Source organism: Hylobates moloch, unplaced genomic scaffold (assembly GCF_009828535.3).
Source record: "Hylobates moloch isolate HMO894 unplaced genomic scaffold, HMol_V3 SCAFFOLD_23, whole genome shotgun sequence".
NCBI classification, from domain to species: Eukaryota; Metazoa; Chordata; class Mammalia; order Primates; family Hylobatidae; genus Hylobates; species Hylobates moloch.
In genome coordinates this window covers 39,266,625-39,286,197 of record NW_026652298.1, presented here as the reverse complement: position 1 = coordinate 39,286,197, position 19,573 = coordinate 39,266,625, and the positions used below count along the sequence as shown (strand labels likewise).

At 52.1% G+C, this 19,573-nt stretch overlaps 1 protein-coding gene across 6 annotated transcripts; it reads left to right on the top strand.

Moving 5' to 3' along the window:
- The first annotated feature begins 2,051 nt into the window (after positions 1–2,051).
- Positions 2,052–18,272, top strand: FLYWCH2 (FLYWCH family member 2). 6 transcript variants are annotated; one of them, XM_032145362.2, is made up of 4 exons: positions 2,052–2,497; positions 14,406–14,506; positions 15,234–15,653; positions 17,937–18,272. In XM_032145362.2, exons 3-4 carry the CDS (start codon positions 15,332–15,334, stop codon positions 18,035–18,037), a joined length of 423 nt encoding a protein of 140 aa, XP_032001253.1. In that variant the 5' UTR covers positions 2,052–2,497; positions 14,406–14,506; positions 15,234–15,331; the 3' UTR covers positions 18,038–18,272. The 6 variants fall into 6 exon arrangements, 5 of the variants coding, with proteins under 5 accessions (XP_032001253.1, XP_032001251.1, XP_032001255.1 ...); XM_032145360.2 differs by having other exon boundaries at positions 2,052–2,591; XM_032145364.2 differs by lacking the exon at positions 2,052–2,497 and adding an exon at positions 13,528–13,619.
- The last annotated feature ends 1,301 nt before the right edge of the window (positions 18,273–19,573 follow it).

The window sequence follows — 19,573 nt, the reverse complement described above, 5'->3', positions numbered from 1 at the left end:
AGTGAAACTCTGTTTCAAACAAAAACAAAGCAAACAAAAAACCACCAAGACTCTTATCAGCCCACATGACAATACTCTGTGAATTCTCACAATGGCTGTAGGAGGTGGGTGCCTTAGCACCCCCATTTACCAGGTAAAGACACTGAGACACAGAGAGGGGATGTAATTGCTCATTCACACAGCTGGCAATCGACACAGCAGGGACTTGAACCCAAGCATGTAACCCCAAGCTTGTGCACTTCCTTGGGGACAATTTGGCTACATGTTTAAAAAAGTTTTAAAAATATTTGCCTCCTTTGACCTCTTTTAAGACTTTCAAGAAATCTTAGGCTGGGTGCGGTGGCTCACACCTGTAATCCCAGCACTTTGGGAGGCTGAGGCAGGTGGATCACGAGGTCAGGAGTTCAAGACCAGCCCGGCCAAGATCGTGAAATCCCGTCTCTACTAAAAATACAAAAAAATTAGCCGGGTGTGGTGGCAGGCGCCTGTAATCCCAGCTACTCGGGAGGCTGAGGCAGGAGAACCACTTGAACCCAGGAGGCAGAGGTTGCAGTGAGCTGAGATCGTGCCACTGCACTCCAGTCTTAACAACAGAGTGAGACTCTGTCTCAAAAAAAAAAAAAAAAAAAATCTTTAACATCTCGCCAGGCAAGGTGGCTCACATCTCTAATCCAAGCACTTTTGAAGGCCGAGGTGGGCAGATCACCTGAGGTAAGGAGTTTGATACCAGCGTGGCCAACATGGTGAAATCCCATCTCTGCAAAAATATAAAAATTAAGCATGATTACCGGTGCCTGTAATCTCAGCTACTCGGGAGGCTGAGGTGGGAAAATCGCTTGAACCCGGGAGGCGGAGGTTGCAATAAGCAGAGATCACGCCACTGGACTCCAGCCTGGGCGACAGAGCAAGACTCCATCTCAAAAAAAAAAAAAAAAAAAATTTGATATCAGAGATTCATATACAAAGATATTTATAACATCAAGTTAAAAATAACCATTAATCTGTGAATGATTAATAGATAACAGCAAATAAATGCGCAAAGGTGGCTGGGCGCGGTGGCTCACGCCTGTAATCCCAGCACTTTAGGAAGCCGAGGCGGGTGGATCACCTGAGGTCAGAAGTTCGATACCAGCCTGGCCAACATGGCGAAACCCGTCTCTACTAAAATTACAAAAATTAGCCGGGCGTGGTGGCGGGCGCCTGTAATCCCAGCTACTCAGTAGACTGAGGCATGAGAATTGCTTGAACCCGGGAGGCAGAGGTTGCAGTGAGCCGGGATCACGCCACTGCACTCCAGCCTGAGCGACAGAGCGCAATTCTCGTTTCTAAAAAAAAAAAAAAAAAAAAGTACAAAGGCCTTGAATGACACCAGACAATGCCTGGGGAGATAGGATAGTGGGATGGGGGCAGCGGGAGCCTTGGTAGCGGAGTCCAGGGTGGGATTCAGAGACCTGCAGAGCCAGGGCCGCGAGGGGCAGGGCAGAGGAAGGGCGTGCAGCGACGCTGGCACTCGGACGTGAGAAGGCGGAAGGTGCGGGAGGCCCCAGAGGACCTTGACCTAGACCCTGGAGCCCTCGGGCGGTGGCACATTCAGCGGACGCTTTAGAGCGAGGGGGGCGGGGCGCGGAGCCAGACTTGGGGGGACCAAGGTGGCGGGCGGAGTGGGGGCGACCCCGCGGGGCTGGGAGAGCCGCGGTGAGCCTAGGGGGCTGTGCCGGGGCCGCTCTGGACGCTGCAGCCAAGTGTCCCAGGAAAGCAGCGCCCAGGGCCCCGCAGCTCCCTGTGCCCGGAGCCAGCCTAGTCCCATTGCAGTGGGTGGCTGGAGAATGGCGAGTGTCCCGGGCACCCCTTGGGCCGGGTGAACGTGGTTGGGCACGGAGAGGGCGGGGCCCGTGGGCACGGGTGGGCCCAACGGGCTAGGGCTGGACCAATAACGAGAAAGGATGAATGCACAGGGGCTGAACTACAGCGCGAGGGCGGGACTAATGGGCGAGGGCTGGACCAATGGGCAGGGGCTAAACTAATAGACGAGGACTGGACCAATGGCGCGGATGAGGCTGCTGCGTCGTGAAGGATGCAGAGCTGAAAGCAAGGCAGTGGCTTCCATGAGCCTAAATACCTTCCCTCCGCACGCTCGGTATCGCGACGGGGGAGAGCAGAACCCTTAAACAAATGCTCCAGTTTTCCCCGCAGAGAGCCGGAGTCAAATCCGTGAGGAAGCCCGGGGGTCGCAGTGAAGCCCAACCCACTGGTGCTGGGAGAACCTCGCCGGGGACCCGGATCCAGGCCGCAGGTTCCCCGAAGCTCCGCCCCTGCCGGCGACACCCAATCCCCGGTGTCCCTGCCCCCTTACTGAATTTTGGCCCCGCCTCCGCCCTCCGATTGGCCGAACGCCAGCTCTACGCCGCACGGGCAAGACCAGGAGGAGCGGCCCCCGCCAGAAGACAGAGCACCCGCGGCCTTGCTGCGCATGCTCGCGCTGTGACCCCGGCTTGAGGTAACGGCGCGAGCTGAGGCGGGGGCCCTTGGCGCGGAGGCTGAGGGACCCGCCGCAGCGCTGTCGCCGGAGAGGGAGGGCACCGCTGCCATCGGTGAGGACGGGCCCCGGCGGGCGGGGAGGGTCCTGCGTCCTCGGCATGGACGCGTCCCCGGCCCGGCTCTCCCGGGGGTCCCGAGGGCTGTGGGTGCTGAGGAGGGGTCCGCGTCCCGGCGCTCAGGCCGCCTCCTGTGGGGTCTCCTGCGATTCCCTCCTTGCCTCTCGCCCCTCCTTCCCCACCCCCTCCAGTCCCCTGTCCAAAGCTTCAACACCCCCACACGAAGGAGCTCCGCACTCGCCCGCCGGCCCCTGGCGGTGTCCGCTGCGCCCAGTGCTGCCTTCCTGGCACCCCCCAACCCCCGCCGGCGCCGTCCCACGGTTTGCAGCTCGGGAAGTCCCTGCAGGGACAGCAGCGAGTTGGAGGCGTGAGATACTCGGGCGGGGAAGACACTCGGGGCCTCAGGGTGTGGGTATTCTTGGGAGAGGAGAGAGCCGGGGAGCTGGGACCATTTGGGCGCAGCCCAGCCCAGCCCGCGTTTGATGCCAATTGCATTGGGTAAAGGAGCGAAATAAAGATTCTGAGCCCTGGTGATTAGGGGAAGGAGCTGCCATGACTGAAATTCCCATCGTGGGGAAGCTCCGCGCTGCACACCTTAGAGTAGCAGTTCTTGGCCTCCTTAGGGCAGGAGTCACTGCGGGTTTTTTAAATCTCCATGTAAGGACGTGTACTGCACACCTTAGTGTCCCGTCATCCTGTCGGGGTCAATGACAGCCCCGCTGTGGACTGCGTGGAGCAGTAATCACTGGGGAGCAGCTGTCCGTATCGCCTGGGAACTTTTGCAGTGACTTCACTCTTGCCTATCAGCTATTAACATCCCCTGATAAATTCACCACTGTTTGCGTTACGCGGATGAAACCTGCCGGGAGGGTAAGGGATTTCTCCTCGCAGCTGAGGGTGCCGGTGCTGGTGGACATTAATGATGTTTCTCTCCCGTGCGTATGAAGATGATTCTGTGGGTCCACCATGAGGCACCAGGCAGGGGTCCTGTCTTCCGAACCTCGTCAGTAAGGGATTGAACCTTGTATTAGTTTCCTGTTGCTGTCCTAACAAATAAGGTGGCTTAAAGCAACACAGGGTGGGCGCGGTGGCTCACGCCTGTAATCCCAGCACTTTGGGAGGCCGAGGCGGGCAGATCACGAGGTCAGGAGATAGAGACCATTCTGACTAACACGGTGAAACCCCGTCTCTACTAAAAAAAAAAAAAATACAAAAAATTAGCCGGGGCCGGGCGCGGTGGCTTATGCCTGTAATCTCAGCACTTTGGGGGGCCGAGGAGGGTGGATCACCTGAGGTCGGGAGTTCGAGACCAGTCTGACCAACATGGAGAAACCCCATCTCTACCAAAAATACAAAATTAGCCGGGTGTGGTGGTGTATGCTTGTAATCCCAGCTGCTTAGGAGGCTGAGACAGGAGCATGGCCTGAACCCAGGAGGCAGAGTTTGCAGTGACCCAAGGTCGCACCATTGCTCTCCAGCCTCGGCGACAAGAGCAAAACTACGTCTAAAAAAAAAAAGAACTCCGGGTGATTCTTAGGGATAGTGACGTTGGGGGACTGCTGTTCATGTGTTCATAGACTCAATTTACCTTTTTCTGAATATTTAACAACTTCATTGAGATAATTCACATACCGTGCAATTTACCCCTTTAAAGTGTACAGTTCGGCAGGGCGCGATGGCTCAGGCCTGTTATCCCAGTACTTTGGGAGGCCAAGGCGGGCGGATCACGAGGTTAGGAGATCAAGACCATCCTGGCTAACACGGTGAAACTCCGTCTCTACTAAAAATACAAAAAATTAGCCAGGCATGGTGGCGGGCACCTGTAGTCCCAGCTACTCAGGAGGCTGAGGCAGGAGAATGGTGTGAACCCGGGAGGCGGAGCTTGCAGTGAGCCGAGATTGCGCCACTGCACTCCAGCCTGGGCGACACAGCGAGATTCCATCTCAAAAATAAAAAAGTATACAGTTCAGTGGCTTTAGTGTGATCACAAAGTTGTGCAGCCCACATGAAAATTCCTTTTAGGACATTTTCATCACCCCAGAAAGCACATACCCACTAGTAGTCACTCCTCATTCTCCCCTTCCCCACCCCAACCCGGAGATAACCACAAATCTACGTTCTGTCTCCATAGATTTTCCTACTCTGTAGATTCTCTAGACTCTTAGTAATTTCATGTAAATGGAATCATATAATACGTGGTCTTTTGGGTCTGGCTTCTTTTACCGAGCATAATTTCTTCAAGGTTCATTCATGTAGCGTCGTTTTTTTTACTGCCAAATAATATTCCATTTTATACATGCACCACATTGGACTTATTCATTCATCCTTTGATGGATATTTGGGCTGTTTCCACGTTTTGGCTTTCATGAACAGTGCACCCTCAGCAGTGTATGAGGGTTCCAGTTTCTCCTCATCCTCACCAACACTTGCTATTGTGTGTTTTTTTGTTTGTTTTATTATGTCCATCCTAGTGGTGTGAAGTGGTATCTCATTGTGGTTTTGATTTGCATTTCCCTGGTGACTAATGATGTTCAACATCTTCTCATATGTTAGCCATTTGTATATCTTTAGATATACAAATATACAATACAATAGATATACAAATTTATCAGGGGATGTTAATAGGCTTTAGAGAAAAGCCTATTTGGAGCCTTTGCTCGTTATTATTATTATTATTATTATTATTATTATTATTGTTATTATTATTATTATTTGAGACGGAGTATCACTTTGTTGCCCAGGCTGCAGTGCAGTGCAGTGGCGCCATCTCAGCTCACTGAAACCTCCACCTCCCAGGTTTAAGCAATTCTCATGCCGTGCAGCCTCCTGAGTAGCTGGGATTACAGGCATGTGCCACCATGCCCAGCTAATTTTTGTATTTTTAGTAGAGACAGGATTTCACTATGTTGTCTAGGCTGATCTCGAACTCCTGACCTCAGGTGATCCTCCTGCCTCAGCCTCCCTATGTGCTGGGATTACAGGCATGAGCCACCACGCCCTGCCCCTTTGCCCTTTTGTTTTTTTTGAGGTGGATTTTGCTCTTGTTGTCCAGGCTGGAGTGCAATGGCTCAATCTCAGCTTACTGCAACCTCTGCCTCCTGGGTTCAAGCAATTCTCCTGTCTCAGCCTCCAGAGTAGCTGGGATTACAGCCATGTGCCACCATGCCCGGCTAATTTTGTATTTTCAGTAGAGACAGGGTTTTTCCATGTTGGTCAGGCTGGTCTCAAACTCCCGACCTCAGGTGATCCACCTGCCTCAGCCTCCCAAAGTGCTGGGATTACAGGTGTGAACCACCATGCCCGGCTACCCATTTTTAAATTGTTTGTTTGTTTGCTTGTTTATTACTGAGTTGTAAGAGTTCTTCATAAATTCCAGATACAAGTCCCTTATCAGATATATGATTTGCAAACATTTTTTCCCATTCTATGGGTTATCTCTTAACTTCAAAAGTTTTATGGCTAAAACACAAAACTCTTAAATTTTGTTGAAGTCCAGTTTATTTCTTCATTGGTTGTTTGTGCCTTTCATTATACTGAAGAAAGTTTTGCCTAATCTAAGGTTATGAGAATTTAGTTTTTCTTTTAAAAAAAGTTTTATTACTGTAGCTCATATAATAAACTGTAATTTTTTGTTTTTTCGTTGTTGTTTTGAGACAGGATCTCACTCTGTCACCCAAGCTGGAGTGCAGTGGTGCAGTCTCGGCTCACTGCAACCTCTGCCCCACTGGCTTAAGCAATCCTTTCACTTCAGTTTCCCAAGTAGCTGGGACCACAGGTGCACACCACCATGCCCAGCTTTTTTGGTTTGTTTGTTTTTTGTATTTTTAGTAGAGATGAGATCTCGCCATGTTGCCCAGGCTAGACTTGAACTCCTGAGCTGAAGAGATCCGTCCGCCTCAGCCTCCCAAAGTGCTAGGATTATAGGCATGAGCCAACATACCTAGCCATATAATTTATTTAGAGTTAATTTTTGTATATACTGTGAGGAAAGCATACAACTTCATTCTTTTGTTTTGGATATTCAGTGGTCCTAGCATTTAATGTTTGTTTTTATTATTATTATTTTGTTTGTTTGTTTTTTTGAGACAGAGTCTTGCTCTGTCACCCAGGCTGGAGTACAGCAGCACAATCACAGCTTACTGCAGCCTTGACCTCCCAGGCTCAAGCAGCCCTCCCACCTCAGCCTCCCAAGTTGCTGGAACTACATATGTGCCCCACCACCCTGGCTAAGATTATTTTTTGTAGAGATGGGATCTCACTATGTTGCCTAGGCTGGTCTGGAACTCCTGGGCTCAAGCGATCCTCCTACAGCACCCTCCCAAAGTACTGGAATTACAAGCATGAGCCACCACGCCTGGCCCAACATTTGTTGTTAAGACTATTTTCCCTCCACAGAACTGTCTTGTCACCTTTGCTGAAAATCAGTTCACCGTATATGTAAGAGTGTATTTCTGGACTCTCAGTTCTATTCTGTTGGTCTCTGTGTCTGTGTTTTTTTTTTTGTTTTTTTTTTTTAAGAGGTGGAGTCTTGCTCTGTTGCCCAGGCTGGAGTGTAGTGGCACGATCTCAGCTCACTGCAACCTCTGCCTCCTGGGTTCTAGCAATTCTCCTGCCTCAGCCTCCCAAGTAGCTGAGACTATAGCTGCATGCTGCCACACTTGGCTAATTTTTTGTATTTTTATTAGAGGCGGGGTTTCACCGTGTTGCCCAGGCTGGTCTCGAACTCCCTGAGTTCAGTCAATCCACCCACCTTGGCCTCCCAAAGCGCTGGGATTACAGGCATGAGCCACTGCGCCCAGCCTGTGTCGGTCTTTATGCCAGTACCACATTGTATTGATTACTGTAGCTTTGTGATAATATATTTTGAAATAGAGATGTGTCAGTCCTGCAAGTTTTTTTTTTTTTTTTTTTTTTTTGAGATTGTTTTTGCTATTCTGGGTTCCCTGAATTTTCATATGAATTTTAGGACCAGCTTGTCAGTTTCTCCAAAAAAAAAAAAAAAAAAAAGCCAGCTGGAATTAAGAATGTATAGATCAATGTCAGAAGTATTGTCATCTTAACAATATCAAGTCTTCCAATCCATGAACATGGGATGTCTTTCGATTTGTTTAGGGCTTCTTTAATTTCTTACAACAATGTCATGATCTTCTTGGGGAACCTGAAGCCCAGTAGGTGCTCCAGTCTTGTGGGCTGACCAGCTTGACCAGCTAAGCCTCTTATCCTGGAGGAAGTCCCAGGACTAGCTTCTTCTTGGCTACCTTGTCCTCCAAATGGAGAGTACGAGGAGATCTTCATAACCTTCACTTCTTTGAGATTCTGTGGAACTAATTCTCTGCTGCTTCATGAGCTAGAGCAAATACGGTTTTTAAGAGCAGCATTAACTTTTTAAGTTAAAAAGTCATTGAAGCAAATTTACTATTGCACTACTTAGGAGGTGTGCATGGGACTAATTGTAGAAAAGAAATATTTGTCCTTTTTGAAAATGAGGTATTAAAGACTATGATTAACTGAAATTTGATATTCAGAAGAATATCACTTGTGTTTTTCCAGAACACATGAAAATGATTCATAAAACACAGTTCCTACCAGGCAACCTTTGTCAGGGCCATTTTGCTCAAACTTTGGTGTTTGTTGTTGTTGTTGTTTGTGTGTGTGTATGTATACACGTGTATACAGTCATTTTTCAATCTGTCCTAACCTTTACTTTTTTTTTTTTTTGAGACGGAGTCTCACTCTGTCACACAGCTTGGAATGCAGTGGCCCGATCTCAGCTCACTGCAAGCTCCCCGTCCGGGGTTCACGCCATTCTCCTGCCTCAGCCTCCCGAGTAGCTGGGACTACAGGCGCCTGCCACCACGCCCAGCTAATTTTTTGTATTTTTAGTAAAGACGGAGTTTCACCGTGTTAGCCAGGATGGTCTCCATCTCCTGACCCTGTGATCTGCCCGCCTCAGCCTCCCAAAGTGCTGGGATTACAGGCGTGAGCCACTGCGCCCAGCCAACCTTTACTTTTAAAGAGAAAGCACTAGAAAAGACTATGTTAAAAAAAAACAAAAACCTGAAAAAGAGCAAAGGTGCTTACGCTGGGTTTTCTGTGATAAAATAGTTAATGTTTCGGGTCATATTAATGCAGCTAGCTACTTACCTTTAAAAAAAAAACTTTTTATTTTGGAATTATTTTAGCTTTATAGAAAAGTCTCAGAGGCAGTACAGAGTCCCCATAGATCCTCCCCACCCCCAGCTTCCCCTCATGTTAACATCTCATATAATAAATTATTGTTGGTACAAACTAGAGAACTAGGCACGGTGGCCCACACCTGTAATCCAGAACTTTGGGAGGCCAAGGCAAGGAAATCACTTGAGGTCAGGAGTTCGAGACCAGTCTGGCCAACCTGGTGAAACCCTGTCTCTATTAAAAATACGATAATTAGCCAGGCGTGGTGGTGCATGCCTGTAGTCCCAGCTACTTGGGAAGCTGAGGTGGGAGGATCACTTTGAGCCCATGAGTGTGAGGTTACAGTGAGCCATGGTTGTATCACTGCACTCCAAGCAATATACCAAGACCCTGTCTCTCAAAAAAAAAAAAAGAAAACTAACCTATAGACTTTATTTGGATTTCATCAGTGTTTTCACTAATGCCTTTTTGTGTTCGGGGGTGTAATCTAGGATCTGATCCCACATTCATTTTTGTGTGCGTGTGTGTGTGTGTGTGTGTGTGTGTGTTTTGTTTGTTTTGTTGTTGTTGTTTTTTGTTTTTTTTTTGAGTTGGAGTCTTGCTCTGTTGCCCAGGCTGGAGTGCAGTGGTGAGATCTTCGCTCACTGCAACCTCTGCCTCCCAGGTTAAAGCAGTTCTTCTGTATCTGCCTCCTGAGTAGCTGGGATTACTAGGTATGCAGCACCATGCTTGACTAATTTTTTTTTTTTTTTTTTGAGACAGTGTTTTGCTCTTGTTGCCCAGGCTGGAGTGCACTGGCGTGATCTTGGCTCACTGCAACCTCCACCTTCTGATTTCAAGCGATTCTCATGCCTCAGCCTCCCGAGTAGCTGGGATTACAGGCACCTGCCACCATGCCTGGCTAATTTTTTTTTTGTATTTTTAGTAGAGACGAGGTTTCACCACGTTGGCCAGGTTGTCTCGAACTCCTGACCTTGTGATCCACCCACCTTGGCCTCCCAAAGTGCTGGGATTACAGGCATGAGCCACCGTGCCCAGCCATGCCTGACTAATTTTTATGTTTTTACTGGAGACGGAGTTTTGCCATGTTAGCCAGGCTGATCTTGAACTCTTGACCTCAAGTAATCCACCCATCTCAACCCCCCAGAGTTCTGGAATTACAAACGTGAGCCACCTGGCCCAGCCCAGATTGTCATCTTTGGAAATGAGGCACTAAGCCCAGCCAACAATCAAGGGAGGGGGCTTAAGCTCCACTTCCTGGAGGGGGAAGTGTCTGCACATACCGTTTAGAATTCCTCTTAAGGAAGATTTGTCCCTTCTCCAACATTTATTTATTCAGTTATTTATGTCAGCTTGGACTCATGGATATTTATTTTATTATCAGGGTTATAATTCCGACCACTGGCTTCCAAGGCAGGACCTCAGCTCTGAGGATCAGTTTTCTTGGTAACTGGCATTTCTGACTTCAAGCATCTGCTGCCCAAGGTTATTGGCTCTGGACCAGGCGTCCATCTCTCCAGGGACAGAGTGGAGTGATGGGGACACTGGGAAGGGAGGTTGTTGGGTGGCAGTAATAGAGGTCAGGGTTGACATAATAGGACTTTTTTCGTGACTCAGGTCCCAGGTCAAGGACCAAGTACGTGGCTCTGGGCAGGTCACTTCTGTGCCAGGTGCAGGCAGGAGGACCAGAGTGGCAGGGTTCTCTCTTTCTCTTTTTTATTTTATTTAATTAATTTATTTATTTTTTATAGTGATGAGGTCTTGCTATGTTGCACAGGCTGGTGTCGAACTCCTGGGCTTAAGTGATCTTCCCGCCTTGCTCATGCTTCTGACCAGCCAGCTGCAACCTCAGGTTGCTATGACCCCTTCCTTGGGTTAAATCATTTGCTAGAGCGGCCCAAAGAACTCAAGGAAACAATGCCAGGCACGGTGGCTCATGCCTATAATCCCAGCACTTTGGGAGGCTGAGGCGGGTGGATCACTTGAGGTTGGGAGTTTGAGACCAGCCTGGCCAACATGGTGAAACCCCGTCTCAACTGAAAATACAAAGATTAGCTGGGCGTAGTGTCCGGCACTTGTAATCCCAGCTACTCGGGAGGCTGAGGCAGGAGAATTGCTTGAATCTGGGAGGTGGAGGTTGCAGTGAGTTGAGATTGTGACATTGCACTCCAGCCTGGGTGACAAGAGTGAGACTCCATCTCAAAAAAACAAACTATTTACAGGCCAGGTGTGGTAGCTCATGCCTGTAATCCCAGCACTTTGGGAGGCTGAGGCGGGTGGATCACCTGAGGTCAGGAGTTCGAGACCAGCTTGGCCAACATGGTGAAACCCCATGTCTACTAAAAATACAAAAAATTAGCTGGGCATGGTGGTGCGCACCAGTAATCCCAGCTACTTGTGAGGCTGAGACAGGAGAATATCTTGAACCCAGGAGGCAGAAGTTGCAGTGAGCCAAGATCACACCACTGCACTCCAGCCTGGGAGACAGCGAGACTCCATCTCAAAAAAAAAAAATAATAATAATAACTTATTTACATTTACCATTTTATTATAAAGGACACAGATGAAAATATAAATGCAGCCGGGCATAGTGGCTCATGCCTGTAATCTCAGCACTTTGGGAGGCTGAGGAGGGTGGATCATGAGGTCAACAGATTGAGACTATCCTGGCCAACGTGGTGAAACCCCGTCTCTACTAAAAATATAAAAATTAGGCGGGCGTGGCGCATGCCTGTAGTCCCAGCTATGTGGGAGCCTGAGGCAGGAGGATCACTTGAACCCAGGAGGTGGAGGTTGCAGTGATCCGAGATCGTGTCACTGCGCTCCAGCCTGGCGACAGAGCGAGATTCTGTCTCAAAAAATAAAATAACTAGGCCGGGCGCGGTGGCTCACGCTTGTAATCCCAGCACTTTGGGAGGCCAAGGCGGGCGGATCACGAGGTCAGGAGATCGAGACCATGGTGAAACCCCGTATCTACCAAAAATACAAAAAATTAGCTGGGCGTGGTGGCAGGCGCCTGTAGTCCCAGCTACTTGCAGAGGCTGAGGCAGGAGAATGGCGTGAACCCGGGTGGCGGAGCTTGCAGTGAGCCAAGATTGCGCCACTGCACTCCAGCCTGGGCGACAGAGCAAGACTTCGTCTCAAATAAAATAAAATAACTAAAAAATATATATATTTTAATATATAATATATAATGTATATATTATGTATGTCATATATACATATATAATATATAATGTATATATTATGTATGTCATATATGCATATATAATATATAATGTATATATTATATATGACATATATAATATATAATGTATATATTATATATGACATATATAATATATAATGTATATAATATGTATATATACCATATATTATATATTATATGTCACATATATACATATATTTTATTTATATATACACATATATTTTATTTATATATATATATACACACACACACACATATATAAATGCAGCAGCACGTGTGGGAGGGGCTCAGTTTCCATTCCTACCCCACTCCCAACTCCCACACACCCCTCCAAGGACTCCATGTATTCCTGGAAGCTCTCAGAACCCTCTCCTTTTGGGTTTTTATGGAGGCTTCATTACATAGGCATGACTGATTGAACCATAGGCCATTGGTGATCAACTTAACCTTCAGGCCCTCTCCCCTTCCTGGAGTTTGGAGTTGGGGCTGAAAGTCCCAACCGTCTAACCCTGCCTTGGTCTTTCTGGTGACCAGCCCCACTGAAGCAGCCCTGCCAGCCATCAGTCATTCAGTGCCTAAGCATACAAAAAGACATCATTTTGGAGATTCCAGGAATTTTAGGAATTATATACTGGGAGAGAGGGTCAAAGACCAAATATATATTTCACAATATGAAAGAGCCCAATTTACGTATTTCAGGATTCCCTTCTTGTTACAGCTTAACGAGATTTTTTTTATTTTCCTGACTTTTCGCTTTGGAGAATTAGTCAATAGTTTAGGTCTGTCTTGTTCCTTTACTATGGGGTTTGAATTTGAGATGGGGCTAACGTCACTTTGGGGCCCTTTTCTTTTCTTTTCTTCTTTTTTTTTTTTTTTTTTTGAGACGGAGTCTCGCTGTGTCGCCCAGGCTGGAATGCAGTGGCGCGATCTCGGCTCACTGCAAGCTCCGCCTCCCGGGTTCACGCCATTCTCCTGCCTCAGCCTCCCGAGTAGCTGGGATTACAGGTGCCCACCACCACGCTGGGCTAATTTTTTGCATTTTTAGTAGAGATGGGGTTTCACCATGTTAGCCAGGATGGTCTCGATCTCCTGACCTTGTGATCCGCCCGTCTCGGCCTCCCAAGTTGCTGAGATTACAGGCGTGAGCCACCGCGCCTGGCCCCTTTGGGGCCCTTTTCTACAGCTCAGAGTTGGCCTGGCTGCAGGGCTGGGACTATGGAATGGCAAGGAGTTGCCTCAGGTGCCAAATATTAGGTTGGCGAAAATTATTGCGGTTTTGTCATTGAAAGCAATGGCAGTCTGGGGGTCAGAGTCAGTGTGGAGGTCTCGGGGAATGGCCGCCGGCCTGGAGGAGGCTGCTAGGTCTGGGTCCCTGCCAGCCTTGTGGGGACCAACTGCTGTATCTTGCATGAATTTGCACGCTGGGTATGCAAGAGGCTGCATCTTTTTTGGAGTCTGGGAGCGCTGCGGTGGCAGAACCGACACGGCGGGAGGCGCTAGAGGACCCTGGGTGGACTGGGACGTGGGTCCAGGGAACCTGGCATTTATTCCTGCCCGGACCGCCCATTCGTGCTGTGGAGTGTGGTAGGCGTGGGGAGATCGGCCGCCAGAGGGACGTGCGCCGGAGCCAATCAGCGTGTGAAGTAGGGCGCTATGTGGTTGGGCCTCCCGTAACCCTTTTCCACCCCAGAGTGGCCGGCGGGGTCTTCGCCACCGCAAGTTCCCAGGGCTTCCCAGGTCCCCGGCATCCCCACATCGCCCTGTGAGGCAGATGAGCAGAGCCGGAAGGGCCGCACGGGAGGAACAGGGGTTGGCTTGTCCGGAGGCGGAAGGATAACGCGACCCCGATCCCTGCGGTACTCTGCAGTCATGTGACTCGCCGCCTGGCGCATTTTTTCGAGTGCCCACCCCCTCGAGAAGGTGCCCGTGGGGTGAGGGCTTCAAATCTGCGTTTGTTTAGTGGTCAGAGGACTACAGAGGGGAGCTCTCAGGACAAGGCCCCCAACCCCCTACTCCAGCCCTGCATCCTTGGGCCCCTCTCATGGACAACAGGGTCTTAGAAAAAACACCAGAGTGCGGGGCATGGACCCCTCAGGCCAGACGCATTGGGAGGGGTCCAAGGAAACCATGAGAACCTCAAGCCCAGGTTAGGGGATCGGCCCCGAGGGAAAAGTGGGCATCTCTGGGCCTTGTCCTGCCTGAGTCCTGGACAGGGGCTAGGTGGCTGCCCAGGCTGCAGTCTTGTGTCTAGGCTAAAACTGTAAGCTGGGAAAGACCCCATCGTCTGCCCACCACCCAGTCGCCCCCGCCAAAAGACAGAAAGGGCACTCCACACTAGTGCTGCAGCACCTCAGGACCGGGTCTCCAGGCCAGCCAGAGCCCGGCATTTGCCCCTACAGGGTTATAACCCATCCTTTCTGCTTCTCCAGGCCAGAAGCCGAGGAGCCCTCAGTGACCGTGGGATCCACGACATCTCCACATCGCTGTCCCCACCCAGCCAGGGCAACGCCAGCACCAGCTCAGACGCAAGGTTGGTGTGAGAACCAGCGGGCGGAGGAGCCTGCGGGCCTCCAGACAGGGATGCGGCTGGATCTGGTTGTCCCACCTGCCAGGGCCAGCTGCAGTGCTGTGGTCTGCAAAGTGCTGGCAAGTGCCTGGCCCATGCTCCTTGTGACCACACAAACTGAGCTAATGTCCCCAAAGTGTTTAGCCCTGATGCTTGATGCCCAGGGACACCGATATCTGTTAACATGGACAAAGTACACCAGATGCTGTGTGGTCATGGGCTCTGTGTCCACTCCAGCTCTGCCATTCCGTGGCTGTGTGGATCACGCTGGCATGTCTCAGTGTCCTCAACTGTGACTGGGTCCATAAGAACAGCCTGCTGTCATAACAGGGGTGGGAGGGGGGACTGGAAACAGTCCACAGGGTGGAAACCTTCGTCCGTGCTCAGCACGTGAGAGGCCCATTGGTAGTGGCTGAGCTCTTAGTCCATTAGTCACTCTGATGGCCCCTTGTGGAGGGTGTTTATTGTGCACATTTTCCTGTTGGGGAAAGTGGGGTTGGATGGGGGTGATGTACCCAAGGCTGCCAGGAGAGGAACTGGCAGAGCAGAAGCCTAGTTCCATCAGGCCCCCCGCCAGCCTTGGCCCCAGGGAGCAGTGAGGCAGCCCCATCTGCCCCACCTCCCTCCCAGATCCACGTCTAGAGTCCCCCAAGGGCTTCCTCCACTGATGGGATTTTGCTTCCTTCCTTAGGACGGAATCACTGGACTCCAGGTTCCTTGCCTGGGAGTAGGAGAAATCCACCTGCTGGGGGCTGAGTGTGGCCTAAGGGACAGGCCCCGGGTCCCGGGATGCCCCTGCCCGAGCCCAGCGAGCAGGAGGGTGAGAGTGTGAAGGCCGGCCAGGAGCCATCCCCCAAGCCAGGCACAGAAGTTGTCCCGGCAGCCCCCAGGAAGCCCAGAAAGTTCTCCAAACTGGTCCTGCTCACAGCCTCCAAAGACAGCACCAAGGTGGCGGGGGCCAAGCGCAAGGGCGTGCACTGTGTCATGTCCCTGGGGGTGCCCGGCCCTGCTACCCTTGCCAAGGCCCTCCTCCAGACCCACCCCGAGGCCCAGCGGGCCATTGAGGCAGCCCCTCAGGAGCCTGAGCAGAAACGGAGCAGGCAGGACCCAGGTGAGGCTCCACAGCGGCCCCCCAGGACAGCTCGGCACCTCCCAGGGTGGCCCCACAGCCGCGCTGGCTCCATCAGGCCCTTCTCCCTGTCGTGCGGGTCCTCGTTCCCTGACTTTGACCACGTGTGGAGAGCAGTGGCACAGGGGTTAGGGCATAGGCCTGGGCATCCCCTGACCTCCAACCCTGCCTCTGAGCAGCCTTGCCTCTCTGCGTCTGTTCCCCACTCTGGAATGCGCTGCCCACTGGCCCCTTCACAAGGGAGCGTCTGAGGGTTCGGTGGGGCCCACAGGCAGCTGCCGTCAGCTTCAAGGTCTTGGCTCACAGCTGCTCAATGAGGGTCTCTAAGGCCAGGGGCTTGATGGGTCACCTTTCCATATGTTCTAGAAAGCTCCTTTTGTCTCGCTCACCGTTCAGTCACTTAGTAACATCCACTGAACAGCAGCTGTGTGCAGGCTGGGCTCTGGAGACTTGAGGCACGCAGGATGAGACCCCCAGCAGACCAAGGCAGTGACCTCAGCCTGGCTCTCCAGGACTGCCCCTGCCCTCCCTACCTCTGCGCAAGCAATCACCCCCCCACCAAACCTCCAGGGAGATACAGCTCGGGGCTCACAGGTCCCATGGGGGAGTGGGGCTGGGGGTGTGGCCCTACCTGCTGCGGGCTGGCTGGAGGTGATGGGGCAGGTTCATTCCCTGTGCTTTACTGTGGGAGTGATGGGATGGACGGAGGCACTGAGCGTCTTCAGCCCCCGCTCCCACTCCCCAGGGCCCTTGGCTCTGCCCCTGCTGTGTACTAGACCTTTCAGCTAGACGTGGGGGACATAGCCAGGTGGGGCATGGTAGCAGAGATGGGATGAGAGCAGGGCTGCCCCTTTCCCTGCACCCAGCTCTCTCTGAGGTGGCCCAGGCCCTGCCCTGCTGTCCCCTGCAGGAGGACAGGTCCCCTCTTGGCCCCACAGCAGGTCCTCAGGACCACAGGTCCTGCCTCTGGGCTCTACCACGGCAGGCAGCGGTGGGGGCAGGGCCCTAGGCAGCAGAGGAAATGGGCTGGGTACACCTTTTGAACTGGAAGTTCTGGAGAGATGGGGCAGGGGGCTGCCCAGTGGGTGGGAAGAAGATGAGTTGGGGTTTATTCCCGACTGGGAGTGGGCTCTGCCATGCCCTAAGAAGAAGAAAAGTCGTAGCAGGTGGCCTTGGCTTGTGACCTCTGAACAGGTGGCCCCTGGGGTCAGCCAGGGTACTCAGCCTGGCAGCCCATTGTAAGAAAATGGGGTGCTCTTAGGGTTCCTTCAGTTTGCTGGCAGTGCAGGGACCCTGCCTCACTGATGGAAATTGAGGGGTGAGTGGCCTGAGGTCACAGAGGGTCACAGCCCCACAGCCTCTCCAGGGCTGAGACCCGAGAATGCCCGAGATGGTGGTTTCTGCAGCCACAGGCTTGGAGCTTTCAAGGAACCTAATGGACCCCTTGACCTCCATTCCTCTGCTGGAGTCTCAGGCCTGGTGCGAGCAGTGCTCCGGGACTCAGAGGGACCCCGTCCTCCCAGAGCCCGCGGGAGTGCCTGGCTCTCACTGCGAAGCCCCCACCATCCAGTCCTGCTCTGAAAGCCTCCGTGTGTCCCCCTGGCTTCTCCTGCCAGCCTTGGGCAGAGGGTGCAGTCCCCATGGCCTGTGGGAGGCAGGGCTCAGAGGAGTGAAGTCGCCACCCTGACGCCACCAGGAGGTCCTTGCAGAGGGCAGAGGGGGTTGGAGTCTGGCTCAGGGTCTGTTTCACCTGAGCTCTGTGGAATGAGACCATCTCAAGGTCCTCCCAGCCCCTTTGAGACTCCTTCTCACTGCTGGGATCCATCTAGGCCTGGGGCCATGGTGCCTTTGTGAGAATTGGAGGGCAGCCATCTTCACCAGGTGAAAGGCAGAGCAGGGCTCCATCAGGCGCCAGGGGCCCCGCAGGCAGTCACCCTCGGGCATCGACCACCCCCACCTGCCAACTCCTCCGTCCTTCCATCCCCACCCCAGGTCCAGCAGAGGTGATGGCTGCAGCTTCCCAGTGCTCAGCACAAACTTGGCCTCAAGTTTCCTGGAAATGACTTTAGCAGCTTTTGTGGCCCTGGGCTGGTGGCCTTGGGAGCAGCGTCCTTGAGTGGCAGTCACTTCTCAGTCAGGCAAAGGCTTCTGGCCCTGGAACATCGGCTGGTTGGGGTGAGAGTGAGGCCTAGTAGGCCCCCAACAGCCAAGCTGAGCCCTCCCTTCTCCACTGACACCAGCCTGATCCACCCTCTTCTCTTGCAGGTGCAGACAGAACAGAAGACAGTGGATTAGCAGCAGGGCCTCCTGAGCCTGCCGGGGAGAACTCTGCCCCCTGCTCTGTGGCGCCCCGCAAGTCCCTGTAACCTTGACAACAGGCGCATCCTCCCAGGCCACCAACCCAGCTATAGGCTCTTCTCTGTCTGCAGGGCTTCTGGGGCCCAATCGGTGAATCTTTGCTTTCAGCATTGTATAATTTCTTTCTTTCTTTTTTTGTTTTTTTTAAATCAAGTATAAGTTACTTTTGTAAGCAGAAAAATACTTTCAAACAAGAATAAAAGAAGCTGTTCGCTAGACCCCATAATGGGCAGGTTTTAAACATTCCAGGCTTCTGGGTCCTTTGAGGCTCAGTTCTGATGCCACCACCCCTGGATCTTCCCACCCCAGCCCTTACCAGGCCTTTCCAAAGTGCCCCTTAGTCACTGCCCTCCCTGACCCAAGTCTCGCTTCCTCTGTGAAGCTTCCCAGACTGACAGCTCCCCAGCACTATGGCAGCTCAGGCTTGCTGAGAATGGTAGCTCCAGGATTCTGCTGAGGGACAGGTGGGCCTGCAGCTCATGGGTGGGTTCAGGGAGGAACCTGACAAAAGCACATGCGGCCTGCCTGTCATGTTCTTTCCAGGGGGTTTGTGGGCTGAGGGAACCTGAGTTCCTGCCCTGGCCCCCTGGGTGCCACCCCTGCTGGTGGGGAGATGAAGGAAGCACAGCCACCCTACTTGAGCTCCCAAGTCAGCGAGAAGCTTCCCATGAAGCTTCCCATGAGTTCTCATTCTTGGAAAACTGCCTCTGGGCTCAAGGCAATGTTAGGGTTTTGTTTGTTTGTTTGTTTTGAGGTGGAGTTTCACTCTTGTCACACAGGCTGGAGTGCAGTGGCACGATCTGGTCTCACTGCAACCACCACCTCCTGGGTTCAAGCGATTCTCTTGACTCAGCCTCTTGAGTAGCTGGGATTACAGGCACCCGCCACCATGCCCAGCTAATTTTTATATATTTAGTAGAGATGGGGTTTCACCATGTTGGCCAGGCTGGTCTTGAACTCCTGACCTCAGGTGGTCCACCCGCCTCGGCCTCCCAAAGTGCTGGGATTAAAGGTATGAGCCACTGCTCCAGGCCTATTCCCAAGCACTCTTGGCTATCTGTTCTTGTCAGATGTTAAGGACACCTGAGGATTTCAGGGCAGGACGTTTCGGGTGCAACCTCAAGAAGTGGGAGTGAGGAAGAGGAGGCCGGGGTGGGTCAGAGGGCAGGGTCACTGTGGGGCGCCTCTGTCCTGTACTCAGTGTGGCACCATCGGGCCCCTCCTGCTGTTGCCTGGGAAGCCTTACCCGGCAGTAAGGGGTGGCTGTGGAGCAGCAGGGCCGGGATGGGGGGAGCATTTTTGGTGCCCCCTTAAGTGGAGTTGGGGGAATAACAAGGGTGCACCTGGGCCTGAGTCTTTCAGCAGTGGCGCTGGCAGTTGGCCGGGAGGGAGACGCATACTGGGGAGGTGGAGCCTGCACGCTGGGCCTGGCCACATGACTATTTTCCTCACCCTCTGGTTTTTCTTTTTTTTTTTTTTAGACGGAGTCTTGCTCTGTTGCCCAGGGCTGGAGAGTGCAGTGATGCCATCTCAGCACACTGCAA

Coding starts and splice junctions, on each gene's coding strand:
- FLYWCH2 (XM_032145362.2), top strand. CDS start 15,332: ATGCCCCTGCCCGAGCCCAGCGAGCAGGAGGGTGAGAGTGTGAAGGCC. Junction 15,654..17,936: donor ACGGAGCAGGCAGGACCCAG/GTGAGGCTCCAC, acceptor CTTCTCTTGCAG/GTGCAGACAGAACAGAAGAC.